Source organism: Geotrypetes seraphini, chromosome 3, assembly GCF_902459505.1.
Source record: "Geotrypetes seraphini chromosome 3, aGeoSer1.1, whole genome shotgun sequence".
NCBI lineage: Eukaryota > Metazoa > Chordata > Amphibia > Gymnophiona > Dermophiidae > Geotrypetes > Geotrypetes seraphini.
Genome location: NC_047086.1, coordinates 191050876 through 191068867, shown reverse-complemented (window position 1 = coordinate 191068867; position 17992 = coordinate 191050876). Strand labels below are relative to the sequence as shown.

The window sequence follows — 17992 nt, the reverse complement described above, 5'->3', positions numbered from 1 at the left end:
GTAGAATAATGCTGCTTGCAGGGTTGTTCAAAAGTGGCATTGTTCTTTTACCATTGGAGTCAGCAACCTGTGGTAAATCAAGTTGTGCTAAAAAGCTCGCTTTTTATTACACCTTGATAACCTCCCTCCTTCTGAGATGACAAATATAAGTTTGTACTGAAATCCCTAGAAGTTTCATCTTCTGCTCCCCGTGTGATTTTCTGCTGACATCTGAACTATAGGGACTATACTAATGCTCTAATAACATACAGTTTAAAGCAGGAGTCCCCAAAGTCCCTCCTTGAGGGCCAAATCCAGTCGGGTTTTCAGATTTCCCCAATGAATATGCATTGAAAGCAGTGCATACATAGATCTCATGCATATTCATTAGGGAAATCCTGAAAACCCGACTGGATTTGGCCCTCAAGGAGGGACTTTGGGGACCCCTGGTTTAAAGCATCCTGTTTCAATTAACGGTACTCTGTAAAAAAAAATTATTCTCATCCTTATTTTACAGGAGTCCGGGTCATACTTGGTCATCAGGCTCCTGTCCTTCCTCTGGCTCTCTGTCCCTGGCTTTTCACTCTCCATCTCTCCCTTCTTGGCTGCTGCTTTGTTTAGCTTTTTATTTTTCGCTTTGCTTATTGTCCGGGCGCAGTGCTTCGGCAACAGCTGAAAAGAAAAATGGACAGATGTTAGCCCTTATTGTGATGAGAGGCATAATATAGCATATGAATCAGGAAGGCAGAAAGCTGCATGAAATCCAGCAGGCTCCACTTCGAAAGGAGAGGTTGGTTCAGTCCTGCCATTACCCCCACTGCATGCATAAATCTTTATAGTTATGATTTTCCTTAGAAAACCAGGTCTATAGCCTTAGCGTTGGAGTGGAGGCACAACCAGGACTAGCTGAGCTTGCCCTGGAAAATGAAGCCAGTGAATATCCTTGGCAAGAAATAGCTTCTATTCAGCAACGGTAAGCACAAATCCATAGCCACAATAAGGCAAAACCTACCCTGGCCTCTGTTCTACTTATCATTCTTAAAAGGTTACTCGGTTGCATGGTCCATTGCACAAATACACACAACAGTTAGTCCATGGAGCTCACAATCTGGTCAAGGCACACAGGCATGACAAATAGAAATTTATTTATTACAGTAAATATCATTAACATCAAAGCGCCTCAGATTAAAAAAAAATGTATGAAGTCAATGCTAATGCTCTATCAAGAGATATAAGCATAAAACTTGTGCACATTCTCAGAAGCAGGTTTAAGTGTCAAATCAAAAGTAATACGAGTGGCAAAATTCAGTCACTCTGTATCTAACTCATATTAGGGTTACCATATGGCTCCAGAAAAAGGAGGATGGACTGACATCCGGGATTTACTTCCATTGCTTGCAACGGAAATAAACCCAGATGACTCTGTCTGTCCTCCTTATTTCCATTGAAAGCAATGGAAGTAAAACCCTTATGTCTCAAGCCATCTTCCTTTTTCTGGAGCCATATGGTAGCCCTAATTCATATGGATCGGTGAGGTCAGTGAAATAGTAGACCTATCTTAATCACATGATCAGTGACACAACTGCAACTTAAAATAGACAATCGGTGCTTTTTAAAAAGCTGGCACAGCTGAATACAAGCATAAAATATATTTGATATTCAGCCACTTGCCTCTTTATGAACCAGATCAATTGTCTGAATATTAGGTCCAAGAAGGCTATAATCATGTAGAGCCAGACTTTTAAGATGTACAAACAATTTAATAGGCAGGAAATGAATAAATCCTGAGAGAAAGCATGTTGCACCAAATCAAGAAGGCTGTTTCAGGCATGAGACACAGCCAAGGAGAAAGAGAGAAGACGGATTTTGGGATAGAGGAAAAGGGCACAGATAAGAATGGCTTATTATGAGCTGGTTGGGAGCACTGAGGCACATGGAAAAATTAATGGAGGACGTGGTAACCGTGGTTAGAGTAGCTAAGCTTAAAAAAGGTTTGGACAATTTCTGGAGGAAAACTCCATAGTCTCCTATTGAGACAGACACTGAAGAAGCCACTGCTTCCCCTGAATCAATAGTTATGGAATGTTGCTAATATTTGGGTTTCTATCAAGTACATGTGACCTGGTTTGGCCACTGTTTGGAAGCAGGATAGTGGGATAGATGAACTGTTGGTCTGACCCAGTATGGCTATTCTTATGTTCTTAACAGAGGGGAATTTTCCATCTATAGGGATGGAATGAAATCAGCTTATAATATTGGCCAAAGGTAGTGGGGGGAGGGGGGCATTGGATATGGGTAGGAAGAACATGGGGTGGTGGGTAGACTTAACATTAATGTTAGGAAATTCTTTTTTACAGAGAGAGTGGTGGATGCCTTGAATGCTCTCCTGAGGGAGGTAGTGGAGAGGAAAACTGGCAGAATTCAAAAGCGCGTGGGATGAACACAGAGGTTCTCTAAGGTGTCAGGTCAAAAGCGCGCCGGGACAAAGGCGCGCACAGACAATTGAGCGCAGTGTGGAGGCGCACGCCGCAGAAAATTACTGTTTTTAGGGGCTCCGATGGGGGGTTTTGTTGGGGAGCCCCCCCAATTTACTTAATAGAGATCGCGCCGTGTTGTGGGGGCGTTGTGGGGAGTTGTAACCCCCCCCATTTTACTGAAAACTTAACTTTTTCCCTGTTTTTAGGGAAAAAGTTAAATTTACAGTAAAATGTGGAGGGTTACAACCCCCAAACCCCCCCACAACGCCGGCGTGATCTCAATTAAGTAAATTGGGGGGGCTCCCCAACAAAACCTCCCATCGGAGCCCCTAAAACCTGTAATTTTCTTCAGCGCACGCCTCCGTCTTGCGCTCAGTTGTCGGCGCGTGCCTTTGTCTATCGCGGGGTTGTCTATGAACCGTTCTCTAATTAGAATATAAATGGGCAAACTTTCACAGTCTGAATCCTGCAAAGGAGATGGTTTGGATAGGCTGGAGTGAGCTTCAACGGCAACTCCAGTAGTTGGAACCTAAGGTGGATTTCTAAGGTCTATGGCCCAGAAATAAAAAGGAAAAAAGACATTTTAATTTAATCATGAAATTGTAATGCATGCAATTACAGGGCAGACTGGATGGACCGTTCAAGTCTTTATCTGCTTTCATTTACTACTTTACTCTGGGGGAGGAAGGGGGGATTCTGTTAGGCTGGATTGGGGAGGGGGATACCAGGTGGGGAATTTTACTTTCTTATTGTTTTGGAGCTGTTCTTATTCCATGATGCTGGATATTTTTATTGTTACTTGAGTCTGAATTGTATTGTATGTTCATAGAGTTAATAAATTTTTTTTTTAAAAAATAAGTCTGTTCTTCATGACTTGCCATCATTTAGTAACATAACATAAAGGCCATTTTTGATAAGACTAAATCTGATTTTAGATGGTTCCTGAAAAATGTCTAAAGTCGGAAGCAGAGAAACAGCCATTTTTGAACAGGATGTTCAAATAATTTTTTTTTTTTATAATCCCCTACTTGAACGTCTTGGCCACCAAAACAACTAGGCCACCAGGACATCTAACTTTATTTGCCATTTTTTATTTTTAAAAAAGTCCAAGTTAGAAACTAGAGAATGACATGGGGAAAAATGTGTTCCCGTCTCCACCCTCTCCCCGTGAGGGTGTGAAATTTTCAAAACCTTTATTTTCACAGGTAAATCAGCTTTAACAATGATCTCTGGACTTTTAGTTAAAACTGGTCTGCCTATAGCCCATTTCCTTTTTTTAATTGTTCTCAGTAAACTCTGTAAGAACATGGCATGCCTGGCTGCTGAGGTTGCTCTGCTCCGCACAGATGTCCATAATGCAGTTACACACTTGCTTGGTAATTTCCTCCAGGAAAGTATTGCACATACCAACTGCGCAGTTCTTCAGGTGGGGGTTCTGCCAGAAGGAGGAAAAAACACGGTTAATGAGGAAAGAACACATATGTTCTAGCTCCCACTCCCACACATTATCCCCCCCAACCTCCATACAGTTACTCTTAAGAGGTGAGGCATGGCCTAGTGGTATAGCTGCTACCTCAGCATCATGAGATTGTGGGATCAATCCCAGCACTGTGCTTTGTGACCCTGGGCAGGTCACTTAATCTTTCATTGCTCAAAGTACAAACTAAGTACCTGCATATATGTAAACCACTTTGAATAAAAAGGCAATATACTAGTTCCAATTCCCCCCCCCTCTTAAAATGTTAGAGTGGCCAAAAGTAGTTGACAGCAGATTAAGCATTATAAGCTTCCTGTTTATACACTTCTCCCTCAGTATTTGCGGTTTCAGCATTCGCGGTTTCAATTATTCATGGTTTTTAGCTTGCTGGCTCCTGCCCCCAAATTACATCAACTTGCATAGAGAAATTGCTGATTCCAAGCGTTTACAGAGAAAATCACTGATTCCTAGCACTTTCTTCACCCTGTTTTGCCTCTCCTTCAGGAATAGACCATGTCTCCCACCATGTTATTCGTGGTTTCACCATATTCATGATGGTTTTTAATAGAAAACAGCGAAGAACATATGAAAAAGTTATTTGTGGTTTTTCTGTATTTGCAGTTCTGTTAATCCCCTATCACTGTGAATTCGGAGGGAGAAGTGTAGTGTCATTCTTGTTTTTCCTCTCTACCCCCCCCCCCCCCCCTTACTAGTACTACCCTCTGTATTAATCCTCAAAATTGCTTGAATTCTAGAACTGTTTTGGTTACTATTATTGGGCACCAACTACTCCCTTGGTAAAATATTTCCTTGCATTTTATCTGTGCTTTCACATCCCTTCCAGTTTCATACCATGACCCTTTGTCCTTGAGTTTCTTTGTAAAATGCTGCCATCTTGTGTTCTAAACTGAAATCTCACATATTTGCCTTTAGTAAGGTTGAATTCACTTCCAAAGAGAACCCAGATTAGAAGGGCTTAGTGTTTCTTTTTATGGCTAGTTATGATATTGCCCAATGTTGTCAGAACAACACAATTGCAGCAAAAGACCTTTCTTCAGTTGAAACCTAGAGCTTTGGCTTTGGGGGATCTCCTTTTTTCTTAATTTTTCAGGAAATGCTTGGCATCATTGGGGAATATTTCATATGTGTTCAGAGAAACCAACACTTTTGTCTACTTTTTTGTTTGAGAAAGAGAAAGTTGCAGTCACTACCTGAGAAATGATTGCATCCTATATAATAAAACCCTAGCCGTGCATGCGCACTCTTAACTGCGTGCTTCCATGATCTGTAGGTCTGTGGCCGCAGGAGTGCACATGCGCGGCTCGGCCAGGTAACAGCTGCGACTCCCTCCTCCTCCCTTACCCCCCCCCCCCGCCGCCAACCCTAGGCATACCACTAACATGCCGCGAATCCCCCCTCCCCAGGCACACCACTAACACGCCGTGACTCCCCCCCCCCCCACTGACCCTACCCGGCACAACAGAAACCCCTGTTGACCCTCCCAGCCGACCCTCCCACCGCTAGATGGCTGACAAACCTGGCAGCTCCAGCAGCATCCCAGGCACACTAAACACGCTGCTTCGGGCCTTCTACTGGCCTAATTTCCTCTGCCGCATCCCTGATGACATCATGTGTCACTGTTTCTGTGGTGTTGCATTTTATGCAGAGTCCAGCTTCATGCTGGTTCAATTTAACTTTGTCTATGTATTTCTATTTTATCCTCCCTTTTACAAAACTGTGGAGTGTTTTTTAGCGCCAGCCGTGGTGGTAGCAGCTCTGATGCTCAGAATTCTATGAGCGTCAGAGCTGTTACCACCGTGGCTAAAATCCACATTACAGTTTTGTAAAAGAGGGAGGGGTTAGTTTGTGATTACATATTCCATAGTAGGCGAAGGTGTTTTCTGTGTTCTGTGTGTTTGAAAGACATGGTTTTCTGTTAGGATTGACGGTGTAGGATTGATCTATACTAGTCTGGCTTGTTTAGTTTTACAATGGGTGTATTGATGTACTGCTCACTGCAATATGTAAGATGCTGCCTTTTCCTAGATACTCATGTGTGACGTGTGGCTTGTTACTAAAAATCATGTTTTTCTTACAGATGGGGGGTGCCAAAAAATGATGGGCCCCGGGTGTCACATATGCTAGGTACGCCACTGCTATCTCCCTCCCCCTCCCATTAAGCACTGTTTTTTCCCAACATGGACTTTCCCTTTCACCGAGACCCCCCTACCCCTGTGCTTATCTTTAAAATCCCTAGTGGTCTAGGGTGCAAAGGGCAGGAGTGAATGGAGATCCCTTCCTGCCCTTTGTTCCTTATATTGGTAGGAGTGCTTCAGGGGAAGGGGAGGTCCATGTTGTGAAAAAATAATGCTCTTAGGAAAGAAGATGAGAACAGATTGGAGGGGCAGCCTTGTTCTCAAGAAGGATGGATGAGAATCAGAAGGTGAGAGCCTAACTAGCTATCCTTATGTGGGTTCCAGCTGATATTCAGTTAGGACCCTCATAAGTGTCTTATGGGTGTGACTGTCTGAATATTGGTCGGGCCCCACATAAATACTGGGAGCCAGAAGTCTGGTCAAACCCGGATATTCAATGCCAATGCTTGTACATGGCCTGGCATTGTAAATCTGGGTTTAATTTAGCCCCCAATGGTCAGTGCATAAAAAATATCATCCAAGTTGGCTGAATAGTGACTGGTATATTATTTTTGCAGTAAACCACTTTAAGTTGATCATTGTCCAAGAAAAGAGGTATATAATTATATGTTACACAGTGTAACATCATAGATGAAGTTTACCCTCTCCTTTCAAAGCCAAGAGCAGACTGAGCCCAAGCCTTTCCAATAGGTCATAATCTTTACTACTTGACCTAATTCCCTCCTTTATTACTGACCTCCTCTGGGCACATATCATGAGTGTAGTTCATAAAGTGTGCGCAGATCATAGGAAAGGAAATAGAATAACGCAAGGCCGAGGGCTCCTCCATTGTTTGTGAAAACATCTTCTCAAAGGTGCGAATGTGAAAGCTGTAATGAATCAAGATATGTGAAAGAACAAACAGCAAATGAGAAAAAATTAACAATTCTAGACCACAGTAAAAACTATAATTATGCATTATGACCAGGAACTGTGAAAAAAATATGCCAACTTTGTTCAGAAAGGTTTGTAAATTAAGTTGAAATAGCAGCTTCATGGAATCGTTATAATGTTAAAATTGCTGGCAGGACCCAGGCACAGCCCTTCTGGCACAGGGGGGAACACGGCAGGTCCAATTAAAGGGATTTAAAAGAAACCCTGAAGGCTGCCTGAGAAAGAGATGTGGACCCCCAATTTATCAATAATGGGACATCCGGACGTCTGGTAACCCTACATACTGTATTACAGTTTACTAAATGTATTATACCTCTAGGCTATGCTAGATACAATGGTTTCCAATTATGTAATGAGATTTATTAACCACCTTTTCATGAACTTTCAGTTTACAATACAATAGTAATCAGGTACTCTTAGGTATTTTCTCTATCTGTCCCGGCAGGCTAACAATTTAACTGTGGTACCTGGGACAATGGAGGGATTAAGTGACTTACCCAGGGTCACAGGGAGCAGGCTGGGATCAAACTCAGCCGTTCTAACCACTAGGTCACTTAAATATCACAAAGCGTCAAGAAAACCCAGTGCCCCGGCTGGAAGGCATCCAGAAGTGCCCGGACGTTGACACTCATTTATGGCACCATCACGTCGATGTCCGCGTAGGCATAGAGGCCCATTTGGCCGCGACCCTGAGCCCATCACTTCGGTGGAGGATCCTGGAGGAGGGGAGGTGCGGGGAGAGGAGGAGAGACACCTACAAGGAGGAGAGTCGTCGACGCCAGCTGACTGCCTACAGGAAATGCCTCTCGCCGCGAGAGGCACATCCTATAAGCAGTCAGCCCGCACCGGGACCTCTCCTCTTTACCGGCATCTCATCGAGACACACCTGGAATCTACTGCAGCACACAGTTTGCAATACACTGGCATAGTACATGGTGCGAACATTATTTTACCTACTCTCTCTTTCTCATCATTATCCCAGGATATTTAGAACCCTATTCTCCCATCTATTCCAGTGATGGTGTTCTTCTAGGAGCTACAGCCCCATCAAGAATTCAGTACACATGTACTAAGAGCCTAATCAGTAGGTGTTAGTTTTTCTCATGCAACATTATTAAGTCTACCAAATGATCCAAGCTAACACGAACTGAGTTCCTTAAATACCTAAACAGTGTCAGCAACTTGTTGTTTAGGGAGGGAGGGTGATTGAAATGGGAAAAACATGGGGGTCCATGGCTGTAGAGGCATCTAGGGCAGGTGATACAGAAAGAGACTATGAAAAGAAAACCATGAAAGATTATACAAACCAGAAGATAGAGAGGTCAGAGGTCTCCACAATAAGCTCCTCAATGGAATCAAGCATCTTAGTATGAAACATAATTGTGTTCATGACTTTTCCTAGGTCTGGGTTATCCCGTAGCTGCAGGGGAGCCTTAGACACACTGGTGTAAGCCTGGTGGAGTAATGAAGAATGAGAAAAGACAACTGCTGAAAAGCTCACAACTTCTTCCACTGACTGCAGAGCTTTGAAAAATGCAATGCTTGCTGTATTCATATTGTCACAGTCTCTATCAGCCACAGAAGCCATGCCACATGAAATAAAAATGGAATTAAATCAGTGGGAATGTCCCAAACAATTACCCCCCTCATTCTATAACTAAGGCCCAGATTCTCAAAATGGGGTTCTAAGTTGTAGAGTAGGCTTCAGGGTTGGGAAGGAGACAATGGGAAGTTCTTAAAAGTTAGGTGAAAGACATCTGGAGAGGGTTGCAGTGGATGGAGGAGTGAGACAATATCTTGTATGAACTTTTTGAGTAAATGCAGATGAGCACTGATGCTGGTTTTAACCAATAGCTGCAGCAATTGAGTCTCTGGGATGAGGTAGGGCTTGATCGCTGGACATGCTATTTTTGGAGACAGGGCTCCAGGAAAGAGATTGCTGGGGGACTTTGTTTGTGCAGAGTATTGCTGGACTGTTTACTTCTGCTTATACCAGCATTTGTTTTATGTGGTGGTGTATTTAAGGCAGGGGTGTCAAACTCAATCACATAAGGAGCCAAAATCTAAAATACAGGCTGTCGCAGGCTGAATTTTTTTTAAAGAGAGATCCTTTTATTAAGGTGCGCTAACCGATATAGCGCATGCTAAAGATTAGTGCATGCTAAAGACGCAACTTCCTGTTTCCGCCCGGGTGGACCATGGCAGACAGAAAGCAGGAAGGTGAGCTGCAGACAACGTTGCTGAATCACTGCCGAGGCCAGCAAATTTTTCCAGCATGACGGCGACATTGGATCGGCACGGGAGGGAAGACATGCTGGGTCGTGAGAAGGGGAAATTCCGAGAGAACTCCTGCGGGCCACATAAAATGGCCAGGCGGGCCAGACTCAGCCCGTGGGCTTTGTGTTTGACACATGTGCTTTAAGGAGATGAGTCATATATATATATATATATATATATATTGAAGACAGTCTTAGTACTATAGTCCAATTTTAAGGAGGAGGTTTCGAACATTTTTTTCTCTCAATCTCTCTTTATATATATGTATATAAATTAATGAGGATCTATATATGGATTTATTAAGGAGAAGAGTGCCATACCCTGGAAGGAGTGCATCTTGCTGCCTTTCTAAGCCTGCCTTTCTTGCCTGCCTTTCTGAGCCTGCATCTTGCTGCCTTTCTTAGCACATGAGTGCATCTTGAGTGCACCATAAGTGCATCTTGCTGCCTTTCTTAGCCTGCCTTTCTTGCTGCCTTTCTGCCTTGATACCAGAGGAGTGTGGTTGGTGAAACAGTCCATGGTCTGCTGGCCATATTCTCCCCCCCACCCCCAAGCCTCTACAAACCTGCTATTGGAGTTATGGCCATGTTTGATTGAGCAGGAACACTGAAAGAGAAATGGTGCCATAGGTGTCAAAATGGGGGGGAGGAGCCACAAGGGGAATGGCTTCCCCAACAATTGGAAGTCATAAGAGTCAGTTATGGCTCTCACGACTTCCCCATCTACCACTTCCCCGTCTCTGTAATTTTAAATCTTTGGGCATGTGGCAGCGGCAACAAAGTGAACCTGCTGCTGTCAGCCTGCCATGGAAACTTTCATTCTGAAGTGGTCTGTCAACTCAGAAAGAGGGAGTTGCTGCAGAATGAAGACTCCTGGGGCAGGCCAACGTCAGCAGGCTCACTTCGTTGCCATATGTTGCACTGGCTGGGGGGGGGGGGGGGGGTTGGGAAGGCAGGGAAGAACAGATACTGGATGGGCTCGGGTGATTGGAAATGCAAAGAACAACAGATGCTGCATGTGCTGGGGGTTTGGGAAGACAGGAAAGGGCATATGCTGCATGGGTGGGGTGGTAGGAAGTGAGGGAAAGAGGTGCTGCTGGTGGGGGAGGGAAAATAAACAGAGAATTGTTGGACATACATGCATGGAGTGGGAGGGAAAGAGAGATGGTTTTCATGGGAAAAGGAAGAAAGAGGGAGAATTGTTGGACATGATAGTGGTGGAGAGGTGGAAGCAAGAAATGTTACACTGGGAGGGAGGAGAGATGACTCAAAGAAGGGAGACGGAAGGAGGAAGAGAGATGTCAGACCACTGGAAGGGGAAGGAGAGAGAGTTGCTAGACCAGGGAACGAAAGGGAAGGAAGGGAGAGAGATATGCCAGACTGTGGGAAGGAGAGGAAAGAAATGCCAGACTGCGGGAAGGAGAGGAAATACCAGTCCGTAGGAAGGAGAGAGAAATACCAGTCCGCACGAAGGGGGGAAGAGAAGTAGAGAGATGTTAGACCACAGGAAGAGAGAGGGAAGGAGAGAGAGATGCCAGAATATGGGAAAGAGATGCCAAGCTGTGGGAAGGAGAGGAGAAAGATGCCAGACCATAGGAGGGGGGAAAGGGGAAGACATAGATGGCAGACCATGGGAGAGGAAGAGAGAGGGAGAAGATGGTGCACAGGGATGGAAGGGAAGGAGAGAGAGAGGGAGGAGATAGTGCACAGCAATGGTTGTGGCAGGGAAAAAGGATAAAATAAATGCTTCGTATGGATAGATGGGACTAGGGGAGAAGGAAGATGGAGAAGATGGTACACATGATTGGGAATGCAAAGAACAACATGGGATACATGTGAAGGGAAGACATGGAAAGGTAGATAGATTTTGAATGTTAAAAATTAATGCCAAAGATGAATGTAGGGCACAAAGTGAAGAAGAAGAGAAAAACATCAAATGGATAAGATGGCCCTGGAAACACATTTAAGAGCTCAGACAGAAAGAAGTGCAACCAGAGCCTGGGAAAAGATGATTAGAAAAATAAAATCACCAGACAACAAAGGTAGGGAATATGATTTTATTTTCAATTTAGTGATTGAAATGTGTCAGTTTTGAGAATTTATATCTGCTGTCTATATTTTGTATTGTTCAGAAACAAATTAATTTCTTTCTATTTCTCTGGTGTTTTACTGCATGTAGAGTCTGGCATCTTAAGATTTCATTTGTGTATATTAGTACTTTTAGTTTGTGGTCCTGCATTTGCATAGGGGTTATCTGTGTTCTGCATGTGTGACCAAGGCCAGGTGTTCTGATAAGAATGAATGTTGAGAAGCATACAGTGTGCTTTGTGCAGTTTAATTTTGTGGCTAACCATTATGTGTTGTTAATAAGATTATATTGTGTGTATATATGAAAAATGAATGGAAAATGGTATTACAATTAGTACTATTATTATTAAGGGGTCGGTTCAGGGGCAGAGTATTCTGCTGCCTATAAATGGTGCTATCAGTTCATCTCCCCCAACAGTACTGAAGCTGGGTCTTGGGGGGGGAGAAAGCAGTTGGCATAGCTGAAAGAGCTGCTATGCAGTAGAATTTCAAGGCAGTACAGAAGTAGAAATCCTTCTACATTCAGTCTTGTGGGAGTGTTCTCTGTAGAATGCGTTCCTGTTCTTTCTCTTATTATTATTTTTTGAGTGGACCATTGTGTTCTTCATTTGTAGGTATCAGAAGATTTGACAAAAAACTGAGGAGGAGCAGCAGATCAGACCATGGGAACTCCTGAACATGTCCAGTAAGCCAAAAGACTTACTTTAAATAGAAGAAAGCACCAACATACCGGAACCATCGAGACACATCAGCATCAAATGTGCCAGGTCCAAAAAATCAAATATTGGTGCATGAGTGCCTATACTTAGCCAGTAGTGCCAAAAATCAATGCCTACTGTCCAAGTCCTCTAACTTTTAAGAACTTCCCAACCTTCCCGTGGTCTTGCGAGGTTGCAGAAGGAACTCACAGCAGCCATTTTCTTTAGCAGCATTTCATGAGGCAGGAGCTTAGAGGATTGCTCTTGCCCTGGTTCACTGCTGGACCATCAGGGCGTGCAAGGTAGGCTTTACCAGGGTCTGGGGAGCTTGAGGAAGGTGTTGTGGGGTGGAGGGGTCGCTCCTATCACCACTCACCGTTGGACCACCAGGGCTCAAGGTAGGCCAGGGGAGGCCTGTAATGGGTCGGGGAGGAGGACACAGAACCAGCTAGGACAGGACAAGGAAGGATTGTTCCTGTCCTGGCTCACCACAGGACCACCAATACCTATACTTGAATATAAATCAGTTTATAATAATGATTTTCAACTGATAATCTAGATAGTTAGACCTGTATGAAGGTCCGCTACCTAAAATGTAGACTGTTAAGCTAAGTTAGATACTCAAGCTTTTATTAATAAAATAACCCAAATATTGTTATACTACTCTCACCCATTCTCACAATGATCAGTGGACATGCCACAAACACAGCATAGTCAAACCATGGGTAGCAGGCCCAGCAACCACAATCTAAACAGTCTCGGACCATATCAACCATTCTCAATCATGGCCTCCAATCAAAGCATGGCAATACTGAAAAACAGTATTGCACCTTTACTTCACTCCTGTGATGGAACATTACCTGTAGCCTGAACCAGTCGAGTCTCAGGGCCATGAAATCAAACTTCTCTTTGTTGTCAACTGTAGGAAGGAAAAATCTTTATTGATCACTATATTTTTTTCTTTTGGGTTTCTAATATTGTTTGCAACTTGGTCTGAGACCGAAATGGTTCTAATGTGATACAAAATATAGAAACTCAGGGGGGTAATACTCAGCCCATGGCAGTCAGCAATTTTGTAAGCAGGCTGAATTAGGCCCAGATATTCAGTGCTGGAACCTATCCAGATTAGACTATTGCAACATTGTTTATGTTGGATTGCCATCAGTTTTGATTAAGAAACTGCAAACTATCCAAAATACTGCTATTGGAGTCCTTGTTAATGCTCGAAGATATGATCACATTTCTCCTTTTTTAAAGGAATATCACTGGCCACTCGTTAAATTTTGCATTATGCATAAGGCTTTAACGCTTGCGTATAAAGCATTACAATCAGGTCAACCAGACTATTTAGGAAAATTATTAGTTCCCTATAAGTCTTCTCATAGCCTACGTTCATTGACTGCTCACCAACTTGCTTTACCTGCTGTTCATTTGGTACGTCTAGCATCTATGCAGAAGTCTGCCTTTTCTGCAGCAATTCCTTGCCTGTGGAATTCCCTTCCAGTCACAATTTGTTCTGTGTTATCTTATGTAAAATTCAGATCAATGGTTAAGATGCATCTTTTTGGTTTAGCATTTTTATGAGAGGATTGGTGACTTAGGATCCTGGTGGGGGGTTTTTGGCAACTATTTAAACAAGATTTTTAAACAAAAATTATTTAATTTTTAGTTTTTTAGATTTATAGATTACTTGGATTTTTTTTTTTTTGGCTTTGTCTTTTCTTTGCTTTCCTATTTTAAATGGCGTTCTTTTCGTTTCTTGTTTTTATATATTTTGGTTTTTATATATTTTGCTGTTGATAAATCGAAGTGCAGTTAAAACTTTTAATAAACCTATCCAAGTACCAGTGTTGAATATCTGTGTCACCCAGAAAGGTTCCTACCTGACTCCACTCTCACACTGCCCTGGCACTAACCAGATAGTACTGCAACAATCAGCACTAATTCAATGGCACTACAGTAGACTCTCCGTTAACCGCTGCCGCAGCCTGTAAGCGAATTGAACCCATGCAGTGGGGCTGTTCTAATATTGTGCGTGCCTACTTCCCTTCTCCTCCAAAATAGGAAGTTACATCATGAGGGAGAGGGAGGAGAAGGCATGCACAGTATTAGAGCAGCCCCGTGGCATGGGTTCAATTTGCTTATAGGCTGCGGCAGCGGCGGGAGAGAGGCAGGGAAGCTTACATCACCTCACCACACAGTCAGGGGGGGGGGCCTGCCCTGTTTCCTGCCCCCGCACGCCAGCCCTGGAAAGGGAAGGGGAAGAGATGCCCAGACAGTCTGTTTGCCTTCCCCTAACGATAGTGGGCCCCCCTTATGTTTTCGGACAAGCAGTCGGGGGCCCAGGAGGAAGAAAATAATTTGTGCACTGCTGACAGATGTGTGAGACAGAGAGGGAGAGGAGAGGGAAGGGGAGGGGAAGAGAAATGCTGCTGCACCCAATTGATGAGACAGAGGGAAGGAGGGAGAAGGAAGACCAGAGAAGGGGGAGGAGGGGAAGAGAGATGCCAAGATCATGGGAGGGAGGGAAAGGAAGAAAGAAAAAGAGATACCAGACCATGGAGGGGGAGGGACCAGGGGAAAGGAAGAAGGAAGGGAGAGAAAGTAAGGAGAGGAGAAGCCAGATAATGGAGGGAGAGATGGAAGAGAAGGAGAGCAGAGAGATGCCAGGGCATGGGGAAGGGAAGGGAAACTAGGAATACAGATGCCAGACCAGAGGGAAAGAAAGGAGAGGAGATGCCAGAACATGGAGGGAGAGTTAGAGATAGAAGAGAAGGAGAGGATAGAGATGCTAGGGCATTGGGGGAGGGAAGGAAATGAGAGAGAGATGCCAGACCAGAAGAATGGAGAGGAGGGTGAAGCTGAGATGAATCATGTACAAAGGAGAGAAGGGGCACAGGATAGACAGTTTATTGAAGGGAAATAGAAAGAGGGAAGATGCCATATGGAAGGAGAGGGCAGACAGTGAATGGAAGTAAGACAATGATGAGAAGATGAGGAAAGCAGAAACCAGAAAACAAAGGTAGAAAAAAATTATATTTATTTATTTTTGCTTTAGGATAAATTATTATTGTAGCTGTGTTGATAATTGTTTATTAATAGGAAATGGAATTGAGGTGGGGCAGGGCAGGGGGCCCAATGGACTTGTGTGCCTAGGGACCCTCAACAAATTAATTCTGCTCTGTTAAAACATTTTGAATATTGACCCCTTAATAACTGTATCACAATCCTTTTCACTTTATAAATATGTGTTTATTCCATCACTGTGGCTTTCTTGCTTCTTCCTATATAGATTTTCTCAGGGAAGTATCGTTTACATAAACCAAACTGTTTATAATGATTTGCTATTAAATCAGTACTTGAATCAGGTTTTCTGACCTAGTTCTAGCCTGGAGTTTGGACCTTGAGACTGCTAAGAAATAAAAAAAGAAATGCAAATGAAGGCGACACTACCTTGTTTGACACTGAGAGAAGACAGAGAGTTGACAAATGAAGACATAATGATGGATTCCTCCTCAGGGCAGACGGTCAGATTCTAAAAGAGAAGAACCACCTGATCCTTAGAATGACATATGCACCATGAGATATACTGTTTTGTTTTTTTTTAACTTTATTTTTATTGAATTTAACATACTTTACAAGTATAACTACTTGGTTTAGAAATACAGAATCATGTTCCAAAAGAAAAACATCATTAAACATTACAATATTTAAAATAAATATATATATGAAACTTAACTCTTCCTTAGACCTCAATTAGGAGGAGGAAAAAGAAAACAAAGATATTATAGGGAGTAATATTACAATAATACAACAAAAAAGTAAAGACTTAAACGCTACGACCCAGCATTTCCTTTAAGCTACATTCCCTCCACTAGATAAACCTTTGAGATCTATAAAGGAACGTAGATGATCTGGTGTAAAATACACATATTTCAGACCCCTAAACTTAATAACACATTTGCATGGATAAGCTAGCAAAAAAGTAGCACCTAGCTTCCTTGTCTCTTCTCATGCCCAAAAACATTTTCCGTCTTTCCTGGGTTATTCTAGTTACATCATGATATAACCATAAACGTTGACCACAAAAAAGTGATCCAGACTTTTTAAAGAATAACCTCATAACTGCATTAAGATCTTGTTCAAAGATAAAGTTAACAATTAAAGTTCCTCTTTCTTTAACTTCCATAGATGATTCCTCTAATATTGCCATAAGATTTTGCAAGTCTTTATCAGTGACCAAGTTCTCACCCTTAGGTATATCTGAATTTCTTTTTGAAGTAGGTAAAAAGTATACTTTATTTAGGGGCGGAATCTGATCTTGCGGATAATTCAAACATTCTACCAGAAATTTTTTAAAAATCTCAATGGGTGATATTGCCGAAATCCTTGGGCAATTTAGGATTCTCAAGTTCAATCTTCTGTTAAAGTTCTCAATCATTTCTATTTTACGGGCAGTAGAATTTTGTTCTTTAACAATAGTGGTAATTGAATTTTTCAATGAAGCTGACTCAGTTTGTATTTTGTCCATGCACTCTTGCTTGACTTTTACCAGACTATCAGAAAAGTTATCCATTTTCTTAACCATTACCTCAATATCTGAGGCAGTCTTCTCCACCTTCACATCCAGTCTCTTGATAGCCTCCAAAAGTATCTCTAGTGTCACTGCTGGGGTGCTTGTTGGTGCTCCTTCTCCTTCAGCAGCCCTTCCACCCAGCGTTCCAGCTAGGGCAGTAGCTCCTCCCATTGCCTGCTCCGGGGTCTCCAGCTCCTCCCCCTCGGGGCCAAGCTCAACACTCTGCGCCTCTGCTGGACATGGGGGGCGCAGAGAGATGCGGTGGAGACAGTGATGTCATCAAGTCCAGAGACCCGAGTGCTCCCTCACTCAGGTCCGACGCGGAACTCTCCCGCCGCGGGGATATCTGGGCGTTGGCTGGGCTCAGCGGCTGTAGAAACTGCTGAATTGTCTGCTGGGCAGGAGACGATGTGAGCAGCGGCAATTGCCCCGCTCTCACACTCCCCTTCCTCTTCGTATGAGGCATTCCGATAGTGTAAGTATCTGGTTCGAGTTATTGAAATGAAGAAAAAAAACGCTGAGCCTGCCGAGCACAGCTACATAGTGTCCGCCATCTTGTATTCCTCCCCCACCATGAGATATGCTGTTAACCTCAGCAATGCCAGGTTTCTTACCAAGGGGAAGGCTTATTTTTAAAGTGATTTTTCAGGGACCAGCTTCCACTCGTGTGGAAGACCTTGGTTTGATTCCTTGTTCTGGCTTCCACTCTCTTGCCCAGACAGAGTTGGCTCAAGGTTTTACCACACCTCAGAGGTACAATAATTGTTAAGAGGCACTGCTGCAGGTTAAACTATAGTTTTTGGTGGGAATCCTAGTGCCAAACTTATAAATTTGAACGTATGAGAGTAATACAATTGGGACATTATAAGAAATTTAAGGATGTTTGGGACCCATTGACAAAATTTTGTAAAGATTGATTATTGGTTTTAGCCCTTTGATTATACACATCCAGGAGGGGTGGGTGGGGGGATATGCCTTTAAATTATTATTTGATTGTAATTTGTTGGTCTTGACCATTTGTATTACTCTTGCTTATCTTTATACTGTATGAAAGGATGGGGGGAAAGGATATGTATTTATTATATCATTTGATTGATGGAATTAAGTGCTGTTTATTTTGTACATTGTTTGATAATATGTTGCACTTGATGTTGGTTTTTAAAATGAATAAAGATATGGAAAAAAAAAAGAAAAAACAGGCACTGCTGCTCAACAGAGGTCAGTTCCAGCTGAGCTGGAATTCTAAATGAACAGAAGGAAACTAAAACAAAATTGTATTTTCCAGCCTTTAGGGATACAATATAGACCGGGAGAGAAAGAGGTATACAGAGA

At 42.9% G+C, this 17992-nt stretch overlaps 1 protein-coding gene across 2 annotated transcripts in view; it reads right to left on the bottom strand.

Annotated features, from left to right (window-relative positions):
* The window catches only part of NCKAP1L (NCK associated protein 1 like), a 265246-nt gene that overhangs the window by 108124 nt on the left and 139130 nt on the right, over positions 1 to 17992 (bottom strand). For both annotated transcript variants that reach the window (XM_033938673.1, XM_033938674.1), the window contains 6 exons: positions 15538 to 15619; positions 12945 to 13003; positions 8330 to 8475; positions 6826 to 6958; positions 3772 to 3891; positions 512 to 651 (listed from right to left, as the gene is read on the bottom strand). In XM_033938673.1, coding sequence (XP_033794564.1) covers positions 512 to 651; positions 3772 to 3891; positions 6826 to 6958; positions 8330 to 8475; positions 12945 to 13003; positions 15538 to 15619 — 680 coding nt within the window. The remainder of the gene's footprint in view (positions 1 to 511; positions 652 to 3771; positions 3892 to 6825; positions 6959 to 8329; positions 8476 to 12944; positions 13004 to 15537; positions 15620 to 17992) is intronic.